We start from the raw sequence: 16,096 nt of genomic DNA on the forward strand, positions 1-16,096 counted from the left end.
GAGCCTGCTACTACTTCAATTTTAAGGAAGAAGGGTCTACGTATGTTACCAAAGCACTTAGAGATCAAATACAATAGGTTCCCTCAAAGTTGACAGATCCAAGCCCTTACCTATCTTGGGTCTATACCCTCAAGTCTTATGGATCACTGATCCCCACCCAATCTTGGGACTAAGTAACCTATTGCTTGGATTTAGACTGCCCCTCTTTGGAACATCTCATTCCCATCTTCTTACTTCAGTTTTAAGGAAGAAGGGTCTATGTATGTTACCAAAGCGCTTAGCGACCAAATACAATAGGTTCCCTCAAAGTTGACAGATCCAAGCCCTTACCTATCTTGGGTCTATACCCTCAAGTCTTATAGATCACTGATCCCCACCCAATCTTGGGACTAAGTAACCTGTTGCTTGGATTTAAACTGACCCTCTTTGGAACATCTCATTCCCATCTTCTTAAATACTAACAGTAATAACATGATTTAGACTATAAGTATACTAATTTCTTATGTATTATGAATGCATATGAAATTAAGTATGACTGCCATACATATTGCAGTCCATATTAATATTACTATTTATTCTGCATAAGAACATTATTGGGCTTCACATATTAAGCATACTGATTAAACACATCCCCATGCATACCTCCAAGAACAAGGATGTTACCTCCTATAACTTAGTAACAGTTCTGATCTGATCTGATCCATGGTGCTGTCACTGGATGCTTTTGATTCCTTTCCTTTATATCTCTCAATGTGACGGAGTCACATCTCTTCATCATGTATGCCCTTTGGCAAGAGACACACCCTTTGAAAGAGTGCAACTCTTCATTATTTCTGCCCTTTGAAATGGACACAACCTTTCACAATCAGATCTGCACTTCTCATTCCCAAATTATCCTCTCTTCAAATGAGTTCTCTCCTCCCTTTTATACCTCATATTTGGGGGAGTCACAACTTATCATTTCATGCCTTTTTGAACATTCATTAACTTTAGTCAAATCTTCATTATATTCTTTTATATTTTAATTTTAATTTTTTGTATTTTAATTTTATTATTATCATTTATTATTAAATTATATTTCAAAGTGGGGACATTACAGGATTGTATACCCCTTTAAATTCCAGGGTAAGAGAAGTCCTTCCCAAAATTTTAATCGATGCCCCTGCTATTAGTTTCTATGGTCTTTTTTTCCTCTAGCTGTTTAACTTTGCAAGGTTGTATCCATTAGAGTTTACAAATTTTAACAACTACAAATCACATAGCTTATAAGATAACACTCTGACTTAGAATTCATAACCTCCTTTGAAGGATACGTTCATTTCTCTGTTTTAATTACATGTCATTTTCATTTCAGATAGGATGGAAAATGGTATTGGGGAGGTTGTCACAAAGAATCTGCATTTTTCTTTTATGTTTGTGTATATGATTTTCAGAAACAATTTAGAGATTTATCAATCATGCATATTGCTAACAATTTAAACATGATATAAGATCATGTACATACATGAATGATGACACATTAAATTTAAATATAATTGTGTCAACAATATAGATGTTTCTCATAATTCCTTTTCTCATTAACAATTATGATAAAAAAATAATTTGATGTTCAAAATTTGCATCTGAAAATAAAGTAAGGTGGAGAATGCAATGTACCTGCACATATTTTCGGTTTAGTTGTTCAAGCCAATCCATTTTTATGCAAACCTTGTCATCAGAAAATACACGACTTTTTCTTTTTAATATAGTTGCAATAGTGTACCCCAAAGCCATGAGTCCTCCAAGAAGACGAACACTAACTTCAAAAGTAATCCTTGGAGATATGATGAATGGATTGTCTGTAACCCACTCCTATAATCCAAAAAAAAAAAATCCCATTAGACTCACTATTGGTTTATATCATATAACAGAATTTATATAACTTATAAAATAGTTCATATTACAGCCTTAATTTTGTTCCAAAGTGAATATATACTTATATTATTTTAAGGGGGCAGTCCTCTGAATTGTACAAAACAGGCTAACTAAAAAAGCCAGGTAAAAAAATTTGAAGTTACAATTATACAAATTTGCAAATACAACATTTGAATCACAGCAGCAAGGATGAAAAACCTAAGAAACTCTTCGCTGGATTTACATTGAAACAAAGTATATTAAACAAAATTGTTATATGTACAAACTAAAGCATAAATCCATTCGAACACAACAATTAATGGTCAAGCTAGAGTTAACAAGTTAAATAGATGGTTTGTTGACAATAGATGGCAAAAGCATATTTTAAGGTCATAAGCTATAAAACCAAACAATATAAATTAGTATAGTGAAATGGCACAATGAACAAAAAAACAAATGTACTTATCAGGAAACAACACACCAATACATAGAAATGACAAAGGAAAATAATCTTCTCATTATATTAGCCATGATCTACAGTCTTTGGAGCCTTGCCTGGCAACTCACACAATCATCAATGATGGAAATGGGTGGAGATACCTAGGCAGTGCTCACGTGTAGAGATCAGAATTATTGAAGCCATCTTTGATTCAGCTGTAGAGGATGTGAGAATTCCATAGAAGAAAAACTCCTCATAGAGGACATGGAGGTGGAAGTTAAGCCCGGAGGAGTGAATATATTATTTACAAGGAATGAAAATGAAAGTGAATTAGGTGCAAGTGAATGCATAGTGAGGACCTTGAGAGATTACAAAGAGAAGTTGAGGGTGGTGTTATAGTAGTGGAAGCACCACATTGGAGGAAGGAATCTGAACAGAGAGAGAATGATGGTGTGCAAGTGAATCCAAGAAGGGTGGAAAGTATTCAGAGTAATCAAACCAAGGCAAAAAGAAAATTAAGTCGAGACCTGAAAAAAAGCGCAAAGAACAAGAGGAAGAAAAGAACCTGATAGAGGTAGATTATATAGGTGGGGCAAAACACACACTATATGGAGAGTGATAATGAGTATTAGAGCTACAAAGAGTAGCTTATGGTCTACTAAGTGGCTAGAAAAAGACGGAGAAACAAAGTGACATACTTTTGACTTTTGAGGTACCTGACATAGTGGATAGGCACACTGTGGCCTACTAGGTGGGGCCAAAAGATGGTTTTACAGTTTACCATCTATCTCAAATTTGTGAGTGATGTGCTCACAAACTCTTGCCCAAAGTGTCTGATGTAGAAGCGTCCTAGGGATAATGCAATTTTGCATCAGCCAAAAAAATTGGTGATTAACAAGTTAAGGTAGGTGGAAACTAAATGGTTTCTCTTTGATCATTTGGCCAAAATTGAGCTTGAATGAAGGCTTCTAATGGTGCAATAACAAGGCAGTGTTCAGACATGAATGCAAATAGACCCAGGGAATGGAAAACTATGTAAAAATAGTTAAGGGTTAGATTGCTTGGCAACAGTCACATAGTTTGTTGCATAATAATCTTGCAATTGAGACAAAAGTTGTTCCACAACAGTTTTATATTGACCAGAATGTAGAGTTAGTGAAAAGCAGTGTTTAATCATTAGGTCCACTGACCTAACAAATAAACAATTACATCATCTTTAATGGATTTTTTAAAATGCCTTATCAGTTTCAACTAAAACGTCTTATCAATTTCAACACAGTAAGTGCAAGAATGTGAAGAGTCAGTGCAGATGCAGAAAATATATGTTACTCAAGAAACCAAACATTGGAAAACCAATGTTTAAATTGATCTTTCAATAATAAGATAGGGGCTCTATTTTACGATGGGGAAGAAAAAAAGAAAAAAGAAAACAAAGTGGGGCATTAAGTTTGAAAGTGAACTATAAAAAAAGGAAAACTAATCTTCCTATAGCATGCTTTGATTTCAAACAACCAATATAGAAAAATGAAAATTTGTGCTCTGAATCTTTAACATTTAGAGACATCTAGAATGATGTTGTATGTTGTTTTGATGTATTTGGTATTAATTTGGGTAATAAACAAACCTTGAATGCCTTTAAACAAATCTAATGGTGGTTGTCTAATAAGGGAATTGGCCACATGATTGTAGGGTGGAGCTGTCATTAATTTGACCAACTATCCTTGACTGCACCATTTCTCCTAGGCCTGGATGAGCTCAAATTGTTGTGGGTGCTACAGAGAGCTGGGGATTTCAATTGACAAGCAAAGCTCCTGAGGGTGATGGAAGAACAATGTCTAGCCTCTGTACCTGGGAGTGTGTCTTCCACCCTTCCTTTCTTGGTGTTTTTTTCTCTTTGAAGTAGAAGTTTGTGGCCTTGAAAAGCCACTTATTTTAGTTCCTGAAGTTCAGTAGATGGAAATGGAATGCAAGTTGTAGCAGTGGATGGTGACTCACTAAGTATTGTGTATGGCTCTGCCACACTGATTCCTCACCATCTCATGGTATTTAATAATGCCCCATCTCAACCTCAAGTTTTAAGGCCAAATAGGATCAGGCAAAAAGACATTCAACAAGGGTCACTCCAAGAACAAGCTGCTTGATATGTATGGAGGTGCTCCTACAAGACCATTCTCATACTATGCAAGAGTTGTTATAAACGGATATGGAGGAGAGCATTGTTGATTTAAATTCTCATGTTTTAGATGTCCGCTGCAATATGATCAATTGGTTCCACCAAAAAACAATAATCTTGGTGATTGACACTGGGTGAACCACCCGACAATACTTATGGAGGTTCTGGGTGGCATGGGTTGAGTTTGCAGGCATGGTGGTCAAGCAAGAGCATGATCATGGCACTGAAGCTATGAGGAGCTGTGAAGATGCAGTTCAGAGATAGTCGCTGCTGCTGGGGATGTTCATTGCCTAGCACAGTGTAATGTCCCCTCATGTTATTATTTCCGAAGTAGGGAACACTTAACTCTATTAATCAAGAGACTTCCTTCCTTACAATAATACTTGGATAATAATGATTGGAGTTACTTTTGCAAGGATAATAGTTTGTGATTGTCCTTACGAAATACAATTGATACCACTTATATTCAGATATTGATATGGCACTTAAATATATTCAAGGTGATCTTGAATTATATATGCAGAAATGAAGAGAGAATTCTGCTCTTTCTGATGTCACTGTGAATTATATGCTTCGAATCTCCTTGATGATAGCAATAATGCTATGAAGTGCTGTGTCTGATCTGGCAATGGTACTTGATATGCTTGCAACAATGGTGGTGCTCTCTCTGATATTAATCTTGAAGTATATGCAACAATTCTTGACACTGGGCCAAATGCTCAAATTGTGCGATCCAAATAGGATATATAATAAAGATATAAAAGATTCAATGATGTTCTGGGAGGACTTCAATCTCGATCTTATATCTTGCATGTTGGGAAAGGTTGCATTCAAAGAGATATGTCTTTTCTTAATTATGTCTCCCCATAATTAGATCGCCCCTCTTCATAACATAGTAGATCAAACCTCTTAATGCAATCGCACCCCTTTCTCTAATTAATGATCATGTTGATTGCTGGTAACTTAATTATCCTTAATTGTACCATTTTCATGCTGTCTGATTGCTATCATTAAGCGTTCATAATCATCTTAATTGCTGTGGTTTAGTTACGGTTTGTAATTACTAATCTTGTATTATGCACATAGACTAATTGTTATTAATTAGTTTCTTTACTTTATCCTAATTGTTCCTTCTTATGCCATGATCATGTGTCTTGCTTTAATCGATCCCTTTATCGATTACTCACATCCTTGTTTCATGTATGATCAATCTGTAATACTTGCTGTTCTTGATGAGATTCCTGGTATAATATAATAATAATGATACCGATATGTCCTTCATCTCTTGGCATACTTCCTTAATTTGATAATATCTCTTTATTGGACGTAAATGAGAATTGAATTTCATAGATGATTGATCTATCTTTCAACTATTAAGGATAATCGATATGGCTCTGCTTACTATCAATATCAAGTCTATTTGATCTATAGTTATCATGCCGACTGATGAATAGTGATTGTCGATCACTTGTATCTTCTTCATGTAAGATTGATCATTATTTGTTGATTGATAACTTTTTTATCTAATTTTGCTTTCATGATGATGTTCTTCTTACTTGGTATGATAGAGGTATCGAAGAGGACTTGTCCTTATGATCGATGCTATGAGCATATTACTTACTATCTTCATTTTCTCATCATCGCATGATGAGTATTGTCATGATGGTGTCGATGTATTATGATGGTCTATACCTTCATTTAGTACCATGCTTCTCCCTTTCTTAAGATTGTCATTCTTGATAACTTGTGAGCTTCGTGGTATATGATGGAGATATCTGTCATCCTGGATCCTGGCAACTTATATCACATGCTAAGAAGGAAAATCGTCTTATTTATAAGACTTCACGGTTTTCCCTGATACACTTGATGCTTACTAACTCAAACTATCTACTTGAACTTTTACTAGATATGTACAATTAACTACTAATTGTCTTCTAATTATTTGGAGGTGTTCAAGCTTTCCACCCCTTGATCACATATGTTTTACTGCTATTATATTTTTAGGGCAAAGATGAGGACATCACACACAGCTTGGGGGGTGGTGGGTTGTGTTGACGTGTATTTTGTACACTATCAAACACAAAATAAAATACCCAAGGGTACCTTATCCTCTCTTGAGTAAAGCCTCTGAATGCTGAAGATATCGCAAAAAGGATCAATCAGGGCGACTTCAAGGTTCTTCGCTTTAGGATCTCTACGTGTGGATAAGCACCAGTGGTCGTTGTGAATGCTTTTTCTTCAAGGGGTCTTATGCACTTTGAAAGCTGGTCTGTGTCGCTCTCGCTCGACTGCAGGAATAGGATTTTTCCTAATACTAACAAATTCTCAAAAAAGATCAAAAGATAGGGCTTTCAAGAGATGAATTCTAATCTAATCCTAAGAATGACTCAATGTAGGCTAGACTTGGTAAGATTCTACCAATTTCAGTATTGCCAAGGAATTACAACTCTACTGGAATTGATGCGATCTTATAAGGTGATTAGTGATTTTCAAATCGTCAAGAATTATAGATACTACCATAAAGATACATATCAATAGTTCAATGATGATTGAAGGTTCAAGCAATCTAAATATTTCCAGTTGACCACACAAGGCGTCCTTACAATCAGTAAGAAGCTAGTGGTTTGGAACGTGAATCTCACCAAAGATCAAGCACAACACTTAGTCCTTCAAACTTAAATACTACTTCGACCGAGCATGATTCAAGAAAGTAAACAACCATGAAGATAGCCACAAGAATTGCAATAAAATACCATAACTTCAATATTTTATTGATCTCCAAGCCAAAATAGACAACAATTGTTCGAAATTCTCTCTTCACTACTCAATCTTGCTACAAAATAACTTTCTCTCTAAGCTCTCTAATCTCTTTCTCTAAAATCTAATATGATCTCATCTTCTAATGACAAAATGAAAATGAGTGAGGGTATATATAGCATCCTCAATTACAATGAACGGCCCAGATCGAAAGAAGATCAATGGTTGAGATTCTGACACCTAAACCCTAATTAGGGTTTGTTACAATAAGTTCCCTTTTTAGATGAACATTATTAAATGCATAGCCAAATATTTTATTGGCACAAAAGTTGAGGAAACATAGACCAATGATAATTAAGATGCCACATCATTCTATAACAATCTTTCATCTAGAACCTTGTTCCCTTTCCAATGCTCTTTCTTAGCATATGCAACGAATCTGGACACAATTCCTTCAACCTCAGCAATGGGAATCTCAGGAAGATTCTTCATTCGTTCCTCCAAGTGAATAACCTGATCAAAGGCAGTGAGAAGAGCCGCTTTCCATCCAGGTTCGAGTTCTTTGATCTTCTCAATCAGGAGCATAGTAGTGAACATTAGATCCCGTTGCTCATCTGTGATGACATTCTCATCTTTGCAAAAGATGACCTTGATTCTATCTTCCAACTCTTGGATGTCCACATCTGTCTCAATCTCGATTCGTTGGCCAAGGATGGTACACAATACTTCAAACACTTTATCCTGAATTGGATGGATGACACCTTCAACTTGACTGCATTTGGTGTTGATGTCTTCGAAAAGAACCTCTTTCATCTGGAGTAGAGTTGACCACTGAAGTAGGTTATGAGTTCCTCCATTCATTATCTTTTCCTGTGCTAGGATCTTCCTTGGTGTTTGCCTGATTACTTGCAGAACAGGAATGATAACATCTCTAGTGTGAGCGAAAGCGGCTACAGTTATCATTAGATTGTGGACGATCTCAAGGACCTGGATAGCTCGATGGATTGTCTTCATCATTCTTGTTGCAAATTCAACAACTACCATGTGGGATTTGTCAATCCAAGAGCTCATAAGCTGAACCAAGCTCTTGACTCTTTCTGCTTCGCCAACCAATTCTAGAGGAAGTGCTTGCACAGGAGATACTGCTGGATCCTGACGTCTCAAGGGCTGATTGAGATGACTAAAATAGCCTCTCCAAGCACCGACCTCTCTCTCAAGCTTCCTATTCTTTTCCATTTCTTCTTTAAGTTTGCCCTAAAGTGCTTCAAATGAATCGGTTGCCTCATCCATCGCCTGTTCAGAAGTGAGTGGACCAAGCTCAAATGTTTCTACATCATACTCATCTGCGAGAATTTCACCTTCATACTTGTCCACCACTGGCGTAGCTATCTGCAATTTTCTGGATCCTATCTCATCCCTGATCACCTTGGACATCTTGGTGGCCTTCTTCTTCTCCGTTACTTCTTGAGAATTTCCTATAAGGCTCTCTAAGTCAATTACATCCTCTTCTTCTTCAATCACAATCACCCTTGTCAGTCTCTCTTTCAACCAATCTGGAATGGCAGATCTTGTCTCTCTCACTTGTATTTCTTTAGGTAGTGGTTCATCTTCTCGGAGAGGAGATGTCGCTTCATCATCATTTCCCTGATCCTCTTGTAGCTCATCAATTTGTAGAGGTTGACTTGATGAATGTTGAGGTGTTTGTCCCTTCTCTGGCTTATCATTTTGTACCATGGATTCCATAGATTCATCAATCTCAGGTACCATCTTCTCTTGACCTTCAGCTTGACTTGCCTTCTTTCCATGTCGAGAAGATGTGCCTAATGGGCGATCTCAATTGGCCTCTTGCTTCTTCTTGGAGGATTCTCTTTTCTTAGGTCTTTCTTTCCTCTTTGCGCCTCTAGGATGAGAATTGTCTTCACTTACGCTTGCTCCTCCTTCTTCTGGTCTTTCCTCCAAAGTAAAAGTCATTGGTACGTTCTGCTCTCTTAACTTCTGATGTTGTACATCCACCCATCTGCAAGTACATGACAAAACTGGAGACATCAAAGCTCTCAAGTCCAAAATCTCAGGCTCACTCCAATCTATCTTCACTCTCTTATCTTCTTTGTCATAGGATGACTGGAGATGTCTGCCATTGTCCTAAGCTTGATCGGCTACTCTGTAAACTTTGCATTTCCTGATGAAATCTAAAGGTAATCTGGAATGCATCTTTCTTTTCACTTCTAAATCACTTGAGAGATTCATCCAAAAGTCTTCCACCTGAAACTCATGTCCGTACTTCCTAGCAACTGTCTCCTCCATATAACCATAAGGATCAAAATTCTCCCGTGGGGCAAAGAAGATGAATGAATACAAGGCTAATTCCTTCTCTACATCCTTTGAAGCTTGAGTATTAGGACATACCTCAACTGAATTGCCCAATATGATAGGTACGGGCACTCCATTTCCATGCTTGTGTCTGGATACCTTTGCACAAGCTACCAATTGTCTGGTTACCTCAAGTAGCACTATTCTATCTGTCAGATATCTCGGCAACATGTAAGGAGGTGAAGGACATCCCTGAACTCTGATGTATGTAAACTTTTGAAATTGGATGAACCAAGCACCATACCTCTTCACAAGCTCTTGTGCATCCGGAGATAGTCAATTGTGAATCCCGCCTTGCAATATCCTAGTGATGTTCATCGTGAAGGTATCATTGACTAACTTGTAGTCACTTCCAGGTGGATGATGTAGATGAACATAAGAGTCACAAACTCTCACTTCTCCGGGTCCTCTTCCGATCACTCCTCTATGAGGTAGCCCTGCATACTCGAAACTCCTGATCAAGGCATATATAACATATGAGCTCATGTGGAACGACTTGGTAGGCCTTAGTCTTCTCAACTGCACATCCAGGCTATTGCTAATTATTCTAGCCCAATGAATCGTTCCCTTTCCTTGGACAATCATTTGAATGAAGAAGAACATCCACTTCTCGAAGTAGAAGGCTTGAGGAGCCCCTGTAACTCGATTGAGCAAAGTTATCAAATCTCTGTACTCCTCCTGGAAATCAATCCTATGCGGTGTATTGGAAATCTTGTTCAGGCGAGGACGACTTTTGAGCAACCAATTCTTGTTGATGAGGTTCAAACAGGTGTCAGGATCATCTTCATACATTGACCTGGCTCCTTCTAAACTTTTGTAAATCATATCTTTATGCTCTGGAAGATGGAGAGCCTCACTTATAGCCTCCTCTGAAAGGTAAGCCAAAGTGTTCCCTTCCTTGGATACGATCGATCTCGATTGTGAGTCATAATGGCAGGCACACTCGATCATCAGCTCATGACACTGGACTGCTGGGGGGAATCCTACCGCCTTGATGATGCCACTTTCAATTATTCTCTTCGCGACAGGTGATGGCTTGCCAATGTAGGGGACCTCTCGAAACTTCCTCACACTGAAGTTTCCCAAGTTGGTATCTCCAATATTACTCCATTTGGACACGATCCTGGTCTCCAATTCTTCATTCTTTTGATCTTCTTTGATGAGGGCTGGACGACTAGTGGATGCTCCTGTCTTTGGAGTAGCCATCTTGACACCTCCTCTTGAGTATTAAACTCTAAGAAATGATGCAAAAATAGATGAATTTCGCTAGGCAAAATGTAGATCAAAGTTCTCCCTTGGATAAAATGCGCCTCCTTGTTCTTCAAAAGAATCAACTCCACTCCCTTCTAGTCTCCAACACTTGAAATAAATTTGCTCCAAGCAAACCAGATTTCGTACCTCCAATTAGCTCTCCAAATTCGCTCTTAAGGCAATGATTGAATGATTTGAATTGTGAAAAAACACCTCCAATGTATAGAGCGCTCACCCCTTTGCTCCCTCTAGGCCGACTTGGCCAAAAAGAGGTTTAAAATAAATAAAATTCCAAAAAAAAGGGGGCCGACTTGGCAAAATAAATGAAAATAAGGCCTCAAGCGCTTTATATTTAATTTTAATTTAATAAAAATTAATTTTAAATGCCTCCAAGATAGAAGTTCGATTTTTTTAAGGCTTAAAATTAATTTATTAAATGCCAAAATTTAATGTCAATTTAATCTTAATTTTCCACATGCCTCAAAATTAGCAATTTTGGCGATCTAATGCAATTTGGAGAATATTAATTTTTAAAACAAGGCTTAATGAGATTTCATGAGGATTTCGCCTTGGACCTTCTCTGAGGGTCAGGAGCGATTTTTGAATTTTAGCCTTGAATATTTCACATTTCAACTTGAAAATCTCTTCGAGGGTAAATTGATATCCCGTTAACGTGTTGCACTTCAAAATTGACATTTTTTATGAGGAAAAATAGGTGAAAATGTAAATTTCGCCCTGGACCTTCACTGAGGGTCAGGAGCGATTTTTCATTTTTTGCTCAAGTTTAGCACTTTTCAACCTCCAAAATCTCTTCAAGATGTTTCAACTATGTCCTTTTGCTGAATTGCAAACTTAGCTCCATCCAATTTTGGAGAAAAGGTGTGATTTTGAAGTTTTTCGCTCTGGGCCCTCTCTGAGGGTCGGGAGCGATTTTTGCAAATTGGGCTTGATTCTTCATCATTTTTCATTAAAACTTTATTCATCATTTGGCAATGTCCTTCCTTAATCCACTTCAACCAAATTCGCTTTGTTGTTGCAAGGTAAAATGAGGATTTTCAACAATATCGCTACAATATCGCTATGGGCCCTCTCTGAGGGTCCGAAGCGATTTTTCGCTGTGGGCCTTCATTGAGGGTCAGGAGCGACTTTTCATTTTCTGACCAACATCATCAAGTTTCGAAGGCAAAATAATATTCATCCTGTTCTTGGAGGTCTTTTCTCCTTGTCCTAACCTTGCCTTAGCACAATTTTGAAGAAAACATGCCTTTTTTGAAAATCTCGCTGTGGGCCTTCAGTGAGGGTTAGGAGCGACTTTTGGGTTTTAGGCAAATTCCTTTATCTTTTAATCTTCAAATCACCTCCAAGGCATAACACATCACGTTCTCCTCCTGTCCAAGCAAGATTTTATCTCAATTCTTCAAACCAAGGAGAGAAAACTGGAAAATCGCTATGGGCCCTCTCTGAGGGTCAGGAGCGATTTTTGTAATTGCCTTCAAAATTTTGATTCTCAACGATTTCTTTTCACTTCAAGGCTTTTCAAACATCGTTTCAAACCCATGCCTAACCTTAGCCTTCCTCAAACTTGGATGAAAAATTCCCATTTTAGGTTTCTTGCTGTGGGCCCTCTCTGAGGGTCCGGAGCGATTTTTCGCTGTGGGCCTTCAGTGAGGGTCAGGAGCGACTTTTTCATTTTGGGTTGATTTCTTCTTGTGTTGATTCTCCAAATTATATTCAACGGATAGAACATGCTTTCCTTCATCCCTTCCAATCATAAAATCACTTTGATCTTGTAAGAATAATGCATATTTGAAAATCTTGCTGTGGACCCTCTCTGAGGGTCAGGAGCGATTTTTGCTACCTGGACCAAAATGTTTCACTTTTCATCTAAAAATCACTTTGCAAAGGGAGATATCGTCTTGTTCTTTGCTATGAATAAAAATTCATGTCCAAGAAAGGTCCAAAAATGTGCACACAAAGAAAATCGCTGTGGGCCCTCTCTGAGGGTCAGGAGCGATTTTTCCTTTCCTGGGCAAAACTCCTTCAATTCATCATCTTTGATCGAGTCTGGATACTTCATTATGTTCATTCTATCCTTCATCATGCCTTTGACCTCTCAAATCGACCAAACAAGGCTAGCAATGACCCTTATAAGATTTCTCGCTGTGGGCCCTCTCTGAGGGTCAGGAGCGATTTTTCTGTTTTCAACAAGGTCCTTCATCATTTCTAGCCAAAACTTCCTCAGGTGGGTGGAGAAAGTCATTTATTTTCCATTTATGATCAAAACTTGGTCTCTTTTCATTGCAAAATGAAGGAAATCAAAATCTCGCTGTGGGCCCTCTCTGAGGGTCAGGAGCGTTTTTTTCCTGAGTTTCCAAAATTCACCATCTTTCACGTCTCCAAACTGTCCAAAGCATCAAGTCACATTCAATCATCCTTCCAGGAGACCCTGCACAAAGCAATTTAGAAAAGTCAGTGACAAATATGATTTAAACAACATTTTCACCCTAGGCCTTCACTGAGGGTCAGGAGCGATTTTACCCCTTTTGGCCAAACTGCTTCAAATTTAAGTCTCCAACTGCTTCACAAGGCAAAGTCAGGTCATTTTCAAGGTCAGGAACCAGTTAGCAAGTTCATCAAAAACAAGAAATGGTACTCAGGATAAATTTCGCCTTGGGCCCTCTCTGAGGGTCAGGAGCGATTTCTCTGTTTCAGGCATCATCTTGCTTCAAAAATTTGATCAAAACTCACCTAGGCAAGAACACACAATTTTACCCTCAAAAATGCTAACACTTAGTCAAAATTGGATCTTACCCTAAAAACCTTTATTAGACCTAACCTGAGACCTATTTGACTCTACTAAAAGACTTACCCAATTTCAATCATCTCAATTCTTAGGGAGGACACTTAACAATTCTCCAAAATTTGGCTGGACTTAGCCTGAATGACATCCAAAAGAACCCCTAGGGTTTAGCCCTAGTCCAGACAGACAACTCACTCACTCAAAACCCCAAAAACAGAGAGAAGAACAAGCAAAAAGAGGGGGTCCCCATTTTAATGGGGCGATGTGTGAAATGGTCACAACAGGTTGCCACCCACTATTGGATGTAGACCAATTTTTTTTAACTATGGTTGGCCTTTATGATCTTTATAAACCCATAGCTAAATGTTTTTATTTTGGTATTTAGTTTGCAGTCAATGGCTGTGTCTAGCCTATGACCCATAGGGACACAGCCTATATGCTTTAATGCTTCTTTTTCTTTTGAGCAAGGAGCTTGAATAATAAAAACCTTTTATTGTATCAGAATAATACTAGGAAATGTTTTGGCAAATAGTTGTGATTTCTCAGCCAAGGCCAATATCGATAGTATTTGTTTATAAGCCAGTTTTTGGCTTCCTTTGAATTGTCTGCTATCATTCAAATTTTTAGGCATAGCCAGGATTTTCGCATACTCTGATTATATAAGCATTTCTCTTTGTCTGGTAAAATAGTGTGTTGAGATATAACTGCAATTCTAATTACCAGACTCTTTGTTACGTAACATTTGTCAAACTGATATTTCCTTTTTCCCAGTTGTATTCTATGAATTCTTCTAGTCAAATATCAAATTGCAATGATTAATGTATTTAATGGAAAACAATTAACTCAAATGAAAGAAACCAATATGTGAGAGAAAACATAAAAAGGTTATACTCAACAACCCTCAAGCATAATATTGTACTTTCTTTAATGGAAAAAGACTAACTGAATTGAAAGAATCTAATCGCATGTGCTAGAAAACATTAAAAGGTTATACTGCACAAACCTCAAACATAAGGCTATACTTTCCATCTCTATTTCGCATTCTCAGGTATGACTGGCATGCTTCTGGGTCTTCAGCAGGTGGCAAGAGATATATGTCATAAGTCTCCTCCATTGTTACAACATGCTTTGGGGAAATACAGGCCTTGATTTGGTCTTCAGTCAAAGTTTTTGATGACTGTACCCATAGGCAAGCATGTGATAAAATTAAATTGTGTCACACTAGAAGTAAATAGATAAAGAAACATTCTGCACTGCTAAAGACCAGGGTACCTTCAAAATATAAGTTGGAGTTTGGAATCCAGAAAATGGATTGAACTTGTTTTTAATTCTTATATGGGCAGTTTGCAAATCTGGTTCAATATAGGCCTTGTACATTGGATAAACCTGTAAAACATCTTAATTAATAGATGTCTCAAAATATTCAACTTTCATTCATAGAAATCACAAACTTCTATAGTACCAATCAGTTTCAAAACCTTTCAAAATTACAAAATGTAAATTATATTAATAACAAAGGAAATCATCTCTAAGATTGTGTGGTGGGGCCCAATAGCTATTTGAGCAACATGCAACAATGGCTTCAAATATTGGCCATCACAGAGAAAAAGTGAATAATGAAATTGAAGCTACTTATCAGCTATCAAGATAAGGGAGTTACATAAGAAATAAACGATCCCAAATTTGGGTGCTTGTGCTTGGTATGGTGGGGGAGCAGGGGTGTGGGAAGGAGATGGTGAGTGTCTAAGTAAGTGGAAAGCAAGCATACAAGCATGCCGTTCACCACAACTGTTAGTAACTAAAACTAATTTGCCAAGGTCAACTACCAACAGCCAAGAACAGAGGATATAATCTACTTTTATAATTATAAACAAGGAAAGTACAAGCATAATAAGTGACATTTAACACTTTACATAGAATATGCTAATAATCCTAGCTTGTAATTGGTAACCTAAATCATGGAATATACAAATAACCAAGCTACCAGCATAAAGCAAGAAACTTTCTCCTTGGATAACAACGAACTCTCATAGATGGCTCTACAAGAAGCATGTGCAAAGACTACAAACCTTAGTCCAAGCATTCCTAGCTATTGTTATAGGATTGAAAGACTTTGATGCAGATTTGTAGTGGCTTCATGGTTCTCCTTCACATTGAACTTGCAGAATGCCCTTGGAGAAGGAAATGAATTCTAGTGTAGGAATGTGAATTGTAATTCACTAGGACTCTATGCAGATATGTGAAACAAAATGAAAGCAGTTGAATGAGTATAGCAATTTGAGTAGGAATTCCATCAACATATAAGTTTACTTGATCAAAGTTATTGAAATGGGGAATGGAGGGAGGGCCCTAATATAGGAATCACAACCAAGACAGCCATATAGGACCACTGGGAAAACCAAAAGGCCATCTC

At 37.6% G+C, this 16,096-nt stretch overlaps 1 protein-coding gene across 3 annotated transcripts in view; it reads right to left on the minus strand.

The window, feature by feature from the left end:
- LOC131053051 (inorganic pyrophosphatase TTM1) overlaps positions 1-16,096 on the minus strand; it is a 123,121-nt gene that overhangs the window by 22,697 nt on the left and 84,328 nt on the right. For 2 of the 3 annotated variants that reach the window (XM_057987646.2, XM_057987647.2), the window contains exons 5-7: positions 14,956-15,069; positions 14,687-14,860; positions 1,657-1,851 (exon numbers count right to left, since the gene is read on the minus strand). In XM_057987646.2, coding sequence (XP_057843629.2) covers positions 1,657-1,851; positions 14,687-14,860; positions 14,956-15,069 — 483 coding nt within the window. The remainder of the gene's footprint in view (positions 1-1,656; positions 1,852-14,686; positions 14,861-14,955; positions 15,070-16,096) is intronic. The other variant, XM_057987648.2, reaches the window with a different exon arrangement.

Source organism: Cryptomeria japonica, chromosome 9 (assembly GCF_030272615.1).
Source record: "Cryptomeria japonica chromosome 9, Sugi_1.0, whole genome shotgun sequence".
Lineage (NCBI taxonomy): Eukaryota > Viridiplantae > Streptophyta > Pinopsida > Cupressales > Cupressaceae > Cryptomeria > Cryptomeria japonica.